The 12951-nt window shown below is 46.5% G+C and overlaps 1 protein-coding gene across 4 annotated transcripts in view; it reads right to left on the reverse strand.

The window, feature by feature from the left end:
- Window positions 1-12951, reverse strand: part of KIAA0319L (KIAA0319 like) — a 100495-nt gene that overhangs the window by 13503 nt on the left and 74041 nt on the right. For all 4 annotated transcript variants that reach the window (XM_069586262.1, XM_069586272.1, XM_069586256.1 and 1 more), the window contains 7 exons: window positions 12247-12475; window positions 9152-9275; window positions 8282-8414; window positions 6368-6516; window positions 5172-5323; window positions 4682-4820; window positions 2980-3139 (listed from right to left, as the gene is read on the reverse strand). In XM_069586262.1, the coding sequence (XP_069442363.1) occupies window positions 2980-3139; window positions 4682-4820; window positions 5172-5323; window positions 6368-6516; window positions 8282-8414; window positions 9152-9275; window positions 12247-12475 (1086 nt within the window). The remainder of the gene's footprint in view (window positions 1-2979; window positions 3140-4681; window positions 4821-5171; window positions 5324-6367; window positions 6517-8281; window positions 8415-9151; window positions 9276-12246; window positions 12476-12951) is intronic.

Below are 12951 nucleotides of genomic sequence, written 5' to 3' on the forward strand. Positions count from 1 at the left end.
CTTACTCCAGACCAACAGAACCATCATCTGTGGGGGTGAGGCTTGGGTAATGGTATGTTCATAAAAGCTCTAAGTGATACTACTGTGCAGCTGGAATCGCTGCTCTCACTTCCTGTCTCTAACCTTGGGTGAGACCCCAATACTGCTCAAAGCCAGCATCCTTTCCTGGAGTGGGTGTTCTCAACCTTCACCACTTTCCTCAGACTGTCCACCTCACGCTTACCTCCTCGAAGCAGACAGCCTTACCTCCAGCTTCAGAGAAACTGGACGTTGGTACTAGAGAAACCCTTTCAAATGTCGTCCTTCTCTGCTTCCAAACTCACCTGTAAGAGCACATCTTCCCTCCTCTCCTCCCATCGCCAGAGGAAGTGGTGCTCCTGCTCTGTCCACAGCCAGTCCCCCAGAACTACCTCCCCCGGCAACCTCCCCCATCTACTTCTCTTCTACATCTTTCCCTCAGTCTATAAAAATGTTCAAGTATTTCCTACCTTTAAAAGGCGTTCTTTTGAGCTTGTCTCCCATATTGGTTTCAATACCAGCCTCTTCAAAGAGCCATTACACCATCTCTGTATTCTCAAACCATGAAAAAGCTTCGCTCCCAGCCTCTAAGTGAAATGATCTCACTAGAGTTCTGATGAGCTACTGATCACAAACTCAAAAGCCTGTTCTGCGTGCTCACCACACCTGTCTCTGCAGCACCTGAATCCTCTGGCAGCCCACCCCTCACTGCCAGCCTGTCTCTTAACTCCCAGCAGGCGGCTCCCATCTGGCTCTCCCCCCACTTCTCTGACCGCTGTTCCTTAGTTTCCTCTGCTGGCCCTTCTTTCTTTGCCTTCCTGTTGAATACCGATGTTCTCCAGAGCTCTGTCCTCAGCCCTCTTGACACTCTCCCAGCGTGACCCATCAATCCTCATGGCTTTAACGCTACCTGTACAGTGACTCCTGATCTCTGGCCTTTCCTTCCACCTCAGGTTCCCACCTCTACATCCTACTACCTGATGAAGCATCTCGCTATGTAACCCACGTGAAAGTATTTTTTAGTCGCTCAATCATGTCCAACTCTTTGCAACACCATGGACTGTAGCCCACCAGGCTCCTCTGTCCATGGGATTTCCCAAGCAAGAGTACTAGAGTGGGTAACCATTCCCTTCTCCAGGGGATCTTCCCAACCCAGGGATTGAACCCAGGTAAGATTCTTTACCATCTGAGCTACCAGGGAAGCCCAAGACACCCCAAATTCAACAGTCAAAACTGAACTCGTTATCTTTTCTTTGAAACTGGTTCTTTCTGTATCCCTAGTCTCAGCACCTACCATCTATCCAGGCACGCCAACGAAAATTCTCATATTTGACGGTTCATTCAGTTTCATTCCAAAAGGGTCACCAAGCCCTACTGATTTACTCTGACATTCTTTTAATTTCCTCATATCTCCTGCCATTTCCACAGCCACTACCTCATTCGGTGTTAGCACCCTTTTCCTAGACTAGTCCAAAAGCTTCCTGATTTGTCTACAAGTCTTTGGTCTCTTCCTATTTTAGTTTTAGCCTCCATACTACCAACCTCCCTTAAAAAAAAAAAAAAAAAAAAAGAATATCCTTGTTTCAAAAATAAACAAAAACTTCACATACAAAACTAACTTCTGAGTGCTCCCACCCAAACTATTCAAACTGACCTCCCTGGCCTGCTTATGACTGTCCTGAGTCTACAGAGCCAGCCTACCGTCCACCGTATCCTAGGGCCGGGTAAGTGCTCTGAACCCATGGGCTTCTTCCAGAGCAAACTCTACATTCATATCACAGGAACACTGTTTACGCTGTTCCCCTATACTGAATTTCCTCCTTGTCCTTCTACGCTTGATCAGTGTAAGTTTTACTTCTGGAAAATCTTTGAACTACCTCAATCCCAATTTTCCTGAAAAAATAATCACTCCCTTGCCTGTGTCTCCATGATAGCGTTACCCCAAAACTGGGTTCTCCTCTAGGTGGTATTAAGCCAAAAGACACAACCAAGCCAAAGGTGAGAAGAAGAAAGAACTTATCACTTGTGGCAAGTGAGAAGAACACCAGGGATCTTTCCCAAAGCAGTGTCTCCCTAGATGGCAAAATTGGGGAAGTTTTAAGCCAAGGGGACATGCACATTCATGAAGGGGCTTGAGCAGAGAATTCAGCACAGAATTGGGACACAGGTCAACAGAGTCCAAGCTTTAGCTGATTGAAATCATGAGGCTCAGAAAAGGTCAATATCTCTCCTTAGGTTCCAGTTGATCTGGTGGATGAGGGCTTCAGGCTGTCTTTACCACTGGAACAGAACTGGGAGTCTTCACAACTGATTCATCATTTTTGCTATTGTTACTTCTCTTGCCTGAGAAGAATCACTGGGTCCTGAATTCTTTCTCCGCTTTGTCACATGGCATGACTTGTGGGATCTCAGTTCCCCAACCAGGGACTGAACCTGGGCCATGGCGGAGAAAGCCTAGAATCCTAACCACTAGGCCAGCAGGGAACTCCCCATTCCTGCCTTCTTTCTTCCCTTAAGGTCATTAATTAGTGAGACCTCAAGGGCAAGCACTGTAGCCAGGTTTACATCACAAAATGGCTTAAGCCAAAAATGGCTTAAGTTAAGAAAAGCCTGATTCTTTTTTTCTGGGGACCCCCTACCCTATCTGCTTCCAACTGGCCTTCTGTCAAAGCCACTGTGTATTGATGTTATATATTTAGTTGATCATCTCCCCTCCTAGAACACGGTCGTCAAACATCATGGCCCTCTTCTGACCTTGTAACCTGATGCAGTGTCCAGCACCGAGCACATGACCTGTCCTAAAAGAGTACCTTTCTTCTTCGTTAAAGAAATGAACACCATGAGTGATTCCTGGTCAGAGGGCCCACTCTTCTCTATCTACCCACACTACTTTATCAGCTCAGTCAAGAAGCCCGGGGACCCCTGGTCTTTCCTCGTCTCCCCCCATTCATGCCCAGCTACCTCTGCTCCGTGTACGGCTGAATCTTTTGCACAATGATGTCGGAGTCCAGCACCCCCAGGAGGACCCCAATCTGGCGGATGAACATCCCCTTCAGCCTCTCAGTTAGCTGACTGACGTTGACATCCAAGATGATCTCCACCAGGCTGTTTTTCCTGGGATCTGGAAAGCACGTGGGATCAGTCATGGCTTCAGAAGCGGAGAGTTAACAGACCTGCCACTGCGCCTGTGCTCTGGCCCAGGAGAGAACGGGGTGAGAGCATTCAGAAACGCAAGTGACTTCCTTCAAAATGGAAAGGCCCCGCGGTGAGCTCCCCATTGCTTTGTCCTGAGCCCAGCAATCTGGGGCTGGCTTGGAGAGCTTCTGAAGCATTCCTGGTCTCGCCACTAACCTGAGAAATACCACACATGTGCTGGGGCCCAGTCCAAATCAATGGGGTTTAGTGAAGGAAGTGGGGAAAAGAGGAACGCTTCAACGTTTGTTCTGAAAGTCTCTGCCCAACTGGCTTTCCGGAACTCTCCAGACCAAGTGGTGGGTGCCCAGCAATCTCTCCTGATCCAATCTGACTTTCAGTGACTGCTGTACTTTGTATGCAACAATGGGAAGGAAATTTTCCATGCCAACAATCTTACCAACAGGAATGCACTTGCCCTACAGGTTTGAAAACCATAAACACGAAGGAAATCCAGGCAGCCAGGAAACACGGATTTCCTTAAAACAGCATCACAGCAGGACAATGTTTTCACAACTCTAGAACTGTGAGACCATTATGTCTTACTTTTGATTATGCCGTAAAGACTGTTCCAAATGTGGAAGTTAAAAGTGACTATTCAGAATACCTTCTTCACACTTGGTGCATCATTTGTCTGTCCTGATGTATCATTCACATAATCAGAGACTATCTGTGATGTGATTTTTAACACAGAGGAGACTTCACCGTGTCTTGGCTGTTGTCCTTCAGAGAGGTAGGGCAAGGACTGGAAGACCTGCCAAGATCCCTTCCCTTCTAAGACATCTGTACATAAGCTTGGCCTTAATCCTAATAAAGAGTAGGTTGAAAGTTTATACCTTCTCATCAGATGCTCAGGAATTTATAACACTCTATCCCACCCTGTACTCACTTCCTCCCTAATACCAAATTAGCCTCCAAACAAAACAAAAACATGGTTCTATTTAAGAAAGAAATTTTGTTTCTGCAAATCTGAAAAATGTAAAGGACACCAGTTACTTTACCTTCCCTAGGGGTTGTCAGATAAAGCCTGAGGCTCAACTTACAAAAATAAATTGTTTTCTGCAGCTGGGTGCTGATGAGACATCATGACTCAAGTTATTCCTGTGCTCAGATTCCCAAAGCACCCTGAGCCCTCTGTCATCAGTCACACAGAGAGGAGAAAGTGCTGGCACAGGGGCCCAAAGGCCTGGCTCTGACACAACGGCTGTGTGAAGCTGAGCAAGCCCTGCCCTCTCTGAGTTTCTGTTTCTCCATCTGAGTTAAGTAGGGGGAGGTCCATATTTCTGTGTGCGTAGGAGAGGTCTTGCTGGAACAGAGAGTCTCTACAGAGTTCTTAGCTTGGGGATTCTAGATTGTTTTAAAGCTGCATATGCCATCTGGCTCTGTCCGTGCTGGGGGAAGGGTCTCAGGATCCAGGCCCTGCTGGGCTGATCCAGCAGTTCGGCCCTGGCTCCTCACTAAATGAACTCACCAGGTTTCACCTCCACCGTGGTCCGGTCTACGTCACTCTCACCCTTCGCGTCAGTCACCTTCAGGTGAAACGTGTAGGTTCCCTCGACCAGGTTGGAAAGAAAAAGGACAGGGTGGTGATCAGAGCGATTTAACACCTCCTGTGGGGTGGAACGACATGGCGGTGCTGCAGAGCAAAGCCACACTCCTTTCACGGGAGTCAGCGGCCGCTGTCATAGCTAAGCCCCCTCTGGGTAGACGGCTTTGAGTTCCTGTTCTGCGACGGCATCACAACCCGCAGTGATGAGGATCAGAGAACAGAACCATGTTCTGTTCCACACAAGCCTGAGGGGTGACCCTAGGCAAGCCATTCAATCTCCCTGATTTCAGAGCAATTCAGGTTTGACACAAGAGACTACTTGGTTAAAACGGGTCCTGGAGTGCTTGACTCAGAGTCCTCTCCTCATCTCACCACCTGAGCTGTGCAGCTCTCCGCCTCCTGGCACACTTACCCCTGCTGCTGGGCTCCCCTCATCTCGAGTCCAGAGGTAGCTGACTATTCCCTTGTCATCTGAGGACTTGGAGCCGTCCAGCTCTGCTGTGTCCGTGGGCAAGGTAATCACCACATTCCCAGCTATCCTGGCTACAGGTGCTTTGTTCATTTCTAAACAAAGAGAAACCATTGAAAAAAACGTATGATTCAGAAAAAAAGAAATGTTTCTTCATGGTGCTTGTGAGGAAATTAAACATCTAAAACATCCCAACTGAAGCAGTGTTTTAAGTGCTTATCCATGCCAGCAATTAACAGTGCCGAGTTACCACCACCGGTGCTACAGGGCTGTGGCTCCAGTCCCGCCCAGAGAAATGTTCCCTGACCCTGCAGAGGGGACAAGTGCAGTTTCCTCCCAGATCCTCACAGCAGCCTCCCTGGAAGGGATCCATTTCTCTGCTTTGGTGACATAAGATGACTGGAAACAAAGGCCTAACGTGGTTAAAGCCCTGAAGTTCAGGTTTCATCAGCTGATACTACATATTATCTTCAAAATGCGGCTTAAAATGTTATTCTCTGAACATCTTTTTTTGATTCCTTCCTTAGCACTTTAATAGAGGAAAAGGAGAGAGACACTTTTCTTACCTGGAGCCCTGCAGCTTTGTTTACTCAGTGTGCGCTCTCTATTCACTGAGTTCAGGATACTGTATTGGGGGGGGTCATCTGCATATCTGATAGTTTTTCCTACCATCAGCTTATGGGCCTCTCCCAAGACCATCACTGATCACCGTGCCTGCAAACCACAGCAAGGCTAAGCCACTCCTGTTAAGCTGGCCTCAATGTGCAGGCTCCCAGGAGGAGCATAGGAAGCAACAGCGCAGGGCAGTCATTCTAAGGTTGGACAGCAGGTGTCACTGTAGCTAGCAGGAGAGTTACAGAGACCCGGGGACTTAGCAGCAGAGATAAAATAAAAATGCAAAGGGAAAAATCCTTAATTCTCTTCCTATTCACCTGAGGAGGGAAGAAGGGAGGGAGGGGAAACAATGAGCTAAAATTTACCTTAAAAGCCACTCAATCAAAGACTGTTTTAGAAAAGCAAATACCAGCTGCCCTTACCCCTAACTTTCTTCTCTAATCAATTCTTCAAACAAACAAGAGATGATGGATTCTTTATCTGACCCAGAGGCAGCTGTACCAACCCAAGGCGGCAAGATATACCTTCTTTGACAATGACATTCACAGAGCTCTGGCTTTGCAGGTTCCTCTCATCTCTGACGGTCAAGGTGAACACGTAGGTTCCCACTTGCAGCCCAGTCACAGTGGCGACACTGCTGTTAGCATTCTCGAGCTGTACCCCGTCAGGTCCCCTAGACAAAGAGAAACCCGAGGGAGGAGTTGCACCTGTCTACTGTTCTCCTGTCCCCGACTCAGCAGGAGCAGAGAATTACTGCCTCAGCTAAGACATGAACTATTGTTTCCTTCACCTCAAGAGGGCATGTTTAAAAATATTCCATTTGGACAGAGTGTCATCTGGCCCCAAAAATACAAGCTACCTGCTGATCAGAAAATTCCATTCACCTGCTTTCAGACACATTTAGCCTTATCCTTTATGAGAGCTTCTAGAACATCCAAACTTTGTGCTGTTCCAGTTTGCAAAAGGAAGAAAGTGCTCTGAGCAGGTCTCTGATCAAAAGAATGATTTAAGAGTCATGTTTCTGAAAAGCATCTCTGGCCCAGTAGTTGGTTCAGCTCTTGCCAGCAAAGAAGCAAAATGCATTTTTTAATCACATGCCAAATTTCTTCCTGCTGAAAAGTCAGGGAGAGGAAATAGGCCAAGGCTGCAGACAGTACTCAGGGAAAAACCATCCTCTTCTTAGCATAGCAGCTGCATAAGCAAAACTCCCTCCCGCTCCAAAACAAGGGCCACAGAGGACCCAGAAGCCCATATCGTCCTTGTCCCCGGTGGCCTCACAAGAAGCCTGCAGCAGGGGAGTGAGCTCTGTGCCAACATGCAGGCACAACACTCACTACACACAGCAGACAGCTCTGCTGCTCCAGGGCCAAAAGCCTCAGAGCTTCCTAACACCGAGGGGCAGCCAGAGAAATCCGCACACTCGCAGGGTTTTGCTCTTGTTTTAAATGTATAACCCTGACCCCCGCCACCCCTCTTAAAACAGATTCTCCTCCAAGAAGCCATGCTAAGCATTACTTCTGCTGTAAACACCAATAAAACTCAAATAAATGGTTTATCTGCTGTGTCTTCAACAGACGGTCATAATTAAAACATTCTAGGTTGAGGAAAATTAGGTTTTCTAAAAGAAAGAAACAAAAGCTAAGCAAAATAATTTCTAGACTCCAACTCACCAATCATAAGTCAAGCGCGTTGTAAGTCAAATTACAGCCCTTCCCCACCCATCCCTAATCCCAGCCAGAACCAGAACCAGAACCAGAACCAGAACCCAGTCTCTCCTTTGGCTGCTAGCTCTGGAAACTGAGAGTGATGTTTTTAACTCTTCTTGGAATTCTTTTGCTTCCTGTGGGATCTTGCATATGATCTGAATTCCATTTGTTATGGCTTAAAGGAAATGAAACAAACTGAGAACCAGGAATGGTTCGATTAGGAAATTCCAATTTAATTAGTAGTATTTTAGTTACTGCCTTTGGCCTCTGGCTAGCTTAAGTGGTAACCAGTGTCTTCAAGGAAACAATAACAGAGTAATGCTTTCATTTTGTAGATGAATTTTCAATTCTCCTTAATAGCTGCTCTGCCCCATCCCCCCTGCCAGCCTTACTCAGTTAATTTTGAGCAACAGTACTTTTCTGCTCCATTACCCCTTCCATCCTGCCTCTCAAGTGTAATTAAACTATGCATTTCAGCAGACGGATTGCACCTATAAAAGCACCAGAACCACAAAGTACTACCTGGGGACAGTTGATGGTAAGCATTCTCTTTCTTTCTTATAAAAATTATATCATTTTCTTACAGCTGAAGTTTGGGACTGCAAACATTTCTTTCTCAGTATTCCCCCTTGGATAAGCTAATAAGAAAGTAAACTCTTAAAGGGAAGTAAAACCTAGCTCTTCAAAGGTCTGGTGCCTTTGCAAACACAAGGGTTTCATGTCAGTACTCACTGTGTTTTTTCCCAAAGATATGAGACAATTTTCTGGTCATCAGAGCTTTTGCTGCCATCCAGGGTTGTGCTATCCACGGGAAGAGTCAGCTCTTTATCTGGGCCTGCATCTGCCTGTGGAGGCTTGTTGTTTTCTAGAAGACAGAGACTTGGAGGTCAAAAGCAGGCAGTCCAGCTGGGAAAACAGAGGAACCAACTGGGACATATGTTCTGGAAGCCTCAAGGACTCTGCCTCTCCAGCCACAGAACTTTCAGATACTGTAGGAGGTAAGGGTATGGTCAGGGAGCTCATGATGAAGAATATAAGACCAAAATGTATAAAACAACTCTGAAAGAACATGGCAGAACATAATGAAGTTACAGCACCATGCTAAATTTGAAGTATAATGCTACAGGAGTTTTAAATGAAAGGGCCTGAGGGATAAGGCAGGGCTTTTTTGAGGAAGCGGGCTTTAAGCTGGCCCTTAAAGAATATGGTAGAAGGAGTTCCCTAGTGGTCTAGGTCTGTTAGGATTTCACTGCTGTGGCCTGGGTTCAGTCCCTGGTCGAGGAACTGAGATCCTGCAAATTGTTAAGGTGGGTCAAAAAAAAAAAGGATATGGTAGGATTGGGGATGGCAGAGACAATCTGCTGGCTCCCCATGAAGGCACAGTAACCAGCCAAGAGCAAGGGCACAAATGAGGCTGTGAAACGCTCTTTCTCTGTACCCATGAAGAAAGCACCAGGGGAATGGACAGTCGAAGTCGCCAGGGGGATGGTAGATTGGAAACTCCCATTTCTACCCTCATATAGCTCAGAACCCAAGCCCTCTTCTCACCCAATGGTCAAAGGGCCAGCCAACAGAAGAGCCTGCCGCAAGGCCAGAACTTACCAGGCCGCACAATGACCGTCACCTGAGCGGTGGCCTGCTGCCCTATTGCGTCAGTCACCGTGAGCTGGTAGGTGTAGTCTCCCTCTTGCATGGCAGAGAGCTGCAGGGTCGGTGTCCTAACCCCCTGAATGAATAAATGCAGAGAAGTGGACTCTCAAAATCACATCATATGGTACATCCTTCCCTGGTCTACGTCATCTACCCAGTTTTTTAAACCTAGGTTGGTACTGGGCCACCACCTCCCAATTAGTGAATACTCAACCAGACACTGTGAAAGTGCTGCACTCAATATGCCAACAAATTTGGAAAACTCAGCAGTGGCCACAGGACTGGAAAAGGTCAGTCTTCACTCCAATCCCAAAGAAAGGCAATGCCAAAGAATGCTCAAACTACCGCACAATTGCACTCATCTCACACGCTAGTAAAGTAATGCTCAAAATTCTCCAAGCCAGGCTTCAGCAATACGTGAACTGTGAACTTCCTGATGTTCAAGCTGGTTTTAGAAAAGGCAGAGGAACCAGAGATCAAATTGCCAACATCCACTGAATCATCGAAAAAGAGAGTTCCAGAAAAACATCTATTTCTGCTTTATTGACTATGCCAAAGCCTTTGACTGTGTGGATCACAATCAACTGTGGAAAATTCTGAAAGAGATGGGCATACCAAACCATCTGACCTGCCTCTTGAGAAATCTGTTTGCAGGTCAGGAAGCAACAGTTAGAACTGGACATGGAACAACAGACTGGTTCCAAATAGGAAAAGGAGTACGTCAACGCTGTATATTGTCACCCTGCTTATTTTTACCATATGCAGAGTACATCATGAGAAACGCTGGACTGGAAGAAACACAAGCTGGAATCAAGATTGCCGGGAGAAATATCAATAACCTCAGATATGCAGATGACACCACCCTTATGGCAGAAAGTGAAGAGGAGCTACAAAGCCTCTTGATGAAAGTGAAAGAGCAGAGTGAAAAGATCATGGCATCCGGTCCCACTTCATGGGAAATAGATGGGAAACAGTGGAAACAGTGTCAGACTTTATGTTTTTGGGCTCCAAAATCACTGCAGATCATGACTGCAGCCATGAAATTAGAAGACACTTACTCCTTGGAAGAAAAGTTATGACCAACCTAGATAGCATATTCAAAAGCAGAGGTATTACTTTGCCAACTAAGGTCCGCCTAGTCAAGGCTATGGTTTTTCCAGTAGTCATGTATGGATGTGAGAGTTGGACTGTGAAGAAGGCTAAGCACCGAAGAATTGATGCTTTTGAAGTGTGGTGTTGGAGAAGACTCTTGAGAGTCCCTTGGACTGCAAGGAGATCTAACCAGTCCATTCTGAAGGAGATCAGCCCTGGGATTTTTTTGGAAGGAATGATGCTAAAGCTGAAGCTCCAGTACTTTAGCCACCTCATGCGAAGAGTTGACTCATTGGAAAAGACTTTGATGCTGGGAGGGATCGGGGGCAGGAGGAGAAGGGGACGACAGAGGATGAGATGGCTGGATGGCATCACCGACTCGATGGACGTGAGTCTGAGTGAACTCCGGGAGATGATGATGGACAGGGAGGCCTGGCGTGCTGCGATTCATGGGGTCGCAAAGAGTCGGACACGACTGAGCGACTGAACTGAACTGAACCAGACAGTTTGGAACGTCTTGTTAAAAAGGCTTGACCCTTCAAGGGAATAAACCTCTGACATAGCAACAGTTTCAAATAAAGTCAGAGTGCTCATGAGGGAAGGGAGTACAGGAAAATGTGCAGAGATAACGAAGATCCATTTCTATGACTCAAGCCAAAAAAAAGACCATGAACATATAACAAAACAACACAATTTAAAAAACAATGTTCTAACAAAGTGCTATGCTTAACAAAGCTGCCTCAATAAAACATGGCAGCAACAACTCAAGATACTTTGTAATGCTGTGCTGTCCCCTTACAGGTCTGAACAGATTCTGCGACAGCAGAGAAACCTCATATAATACTTAAACTAAAGCCGGATGAAACGTGAGCTTTAAGTCATGCCTCAAACGTGAAAACGTAAGACTCCTGAGTGTCAGAAGGGATATTACAGATAATTTAGAGCCAACTGCCAATGCAGGAACTTCTAAAACAGTTGGCAAAACCTAGCAGCCTCTGGGCTGAATCCAGCTTGCAGGCATTTTATTTGGTCTTAGGGTCTTAAAAGTTGGAAAATTTCATGTAAAAGTCTAGACTTGTCTTCTCTTAAAAAGCTGGAGGCTCTGACAACCCTGGGACCATACCCCAAAGTGGCAGCAACCAGTCCAACTTGAGGGGCTGCTGAGCCCTCAGTCGCGGCTTATGGTGTCCAGTTTGCCACAGCCACTCTTCTTCACTTAGTCACTTGCCTGTTGACTGACCTAGCCTCTTCTTCAATATCTTCAGAGAGAAGATGCTCACCATCCAGTCAGGCAATCTACTCCAGTTTTTCACAGAGCTCACTAAGATGTGCTGTGCTGTGCTTAGTCGCTCAGCCATGTCTGACTCTTTGCAACCTCACAGGCTGTAGGCCACCAGGCTCCTCTGTTCATGGGAATTGTCCAGGCCAGAATATTGGAGTGGGTTGCCATGCCCTCCTCCAGGGGAACTTACCAATCCAGAGATCAAACCCAGGTCTCCCACAACGCAGGCAGGCAGTGTGACCTGCAGACAGACCGGGGTCGCAAAGAGCTGGACATGACTGAGCGACTTTTACTTTCGCTTTCAAAATGTGCACTCTTCAGCAGAAACTAACCCAACACTGTTAAGCAACTATACGCCAAAAAATATTTGATTTTAAAAAAATGGTTTGTACCCTTGCAGTTTCTAAAGAATTTGACTCCCTGAAATTATCCAAGAACAGCTATCAGTCTTTTCCTCTAATACTAAATATTTAAGATAAAAGTTTTTGCTAATGGGTTAACTGAAGGCCCTGTAACCTTTCTTAAAAACAAAACAAAACAAAACAAAACAATGTTCTATGTACTAATCTGACTTTCGTTATTAAGATGGAGAAAAATAAGCCTTGGATGGGTGACCCAGTCCAGCAGCTCTAATTTCCCTGGGCAAGAAAAGACAGGTGCTCTTCCTTCCTACCTGCATCTCCATCACCTTCCCCTTGCTGTTCGGGCTGAGCGACCACTCATAGCTGGTGATTCCATGATCATCAGTGCTCTGGTTCCCGAAGAGGGTGATGGAGTTCTGGGGCAGAGTGATCACTTGGTTGGGGCCTGCATTGGCCACAGGGGGGTAGTCCACAGCCTTGTTCACAGTCAGGCTTGCAGTGGTAGAGTTGGTAGCTCCATCAGAGTCTACTACAGTCAAGCTGTCAGGACAGAGAGAGAAGTACCGTCAGGGATGGGCTTTAAGAGAGAGGGATAAACACCGAAGAACTGGAACTCAAGGCTAAGAAACAGCAATGTGGCAGGGTTACCAGGTGGCAATCAATTCTAACCCACTCTTTGTGGAGAGTTAGGACAATGCTAGAAGCTAAGACTGACTGAGAGTTTACTGTGTGGCAGGCACTGTTCTAAGCACTTTGTATCTCACTTAATCCTCACAACAGCTCTATAAAGTACTGTCCTTATTTCACCGCTATACACAAGAGGAGACCAAGGCAGAAAGAGGTAAAGTAACTTGCCCAAGCTTGAAAGCTTGATAGCAGTGGAGTCAGGATCTAAATCTAGACAATATATCTCTACACCGTTTCACTCTGCTGCCGACCTGTGTCCATGGCTGGGACCTTTCCAAGCACTGTCTGATCTGGCTCTCCCAACAACCATACAGAAAGAGGTATCATCA

Source organism: Ovis canadensis, chromosome 1 (genome assembly GCF_042477335.2).
Source record: "Ovis canadensis isolate MfBH-ARS-UI-01 breed Bighorn chromosome 1, ARS-UI_OviCan_v2, whole genome shotgun sequence".
Lineage (NCBI taxonomy): Eukaryota > Metazoa > Chordata > Mammalia > Artiodactyla > Bovidae > Ovis > Ovis canadensis.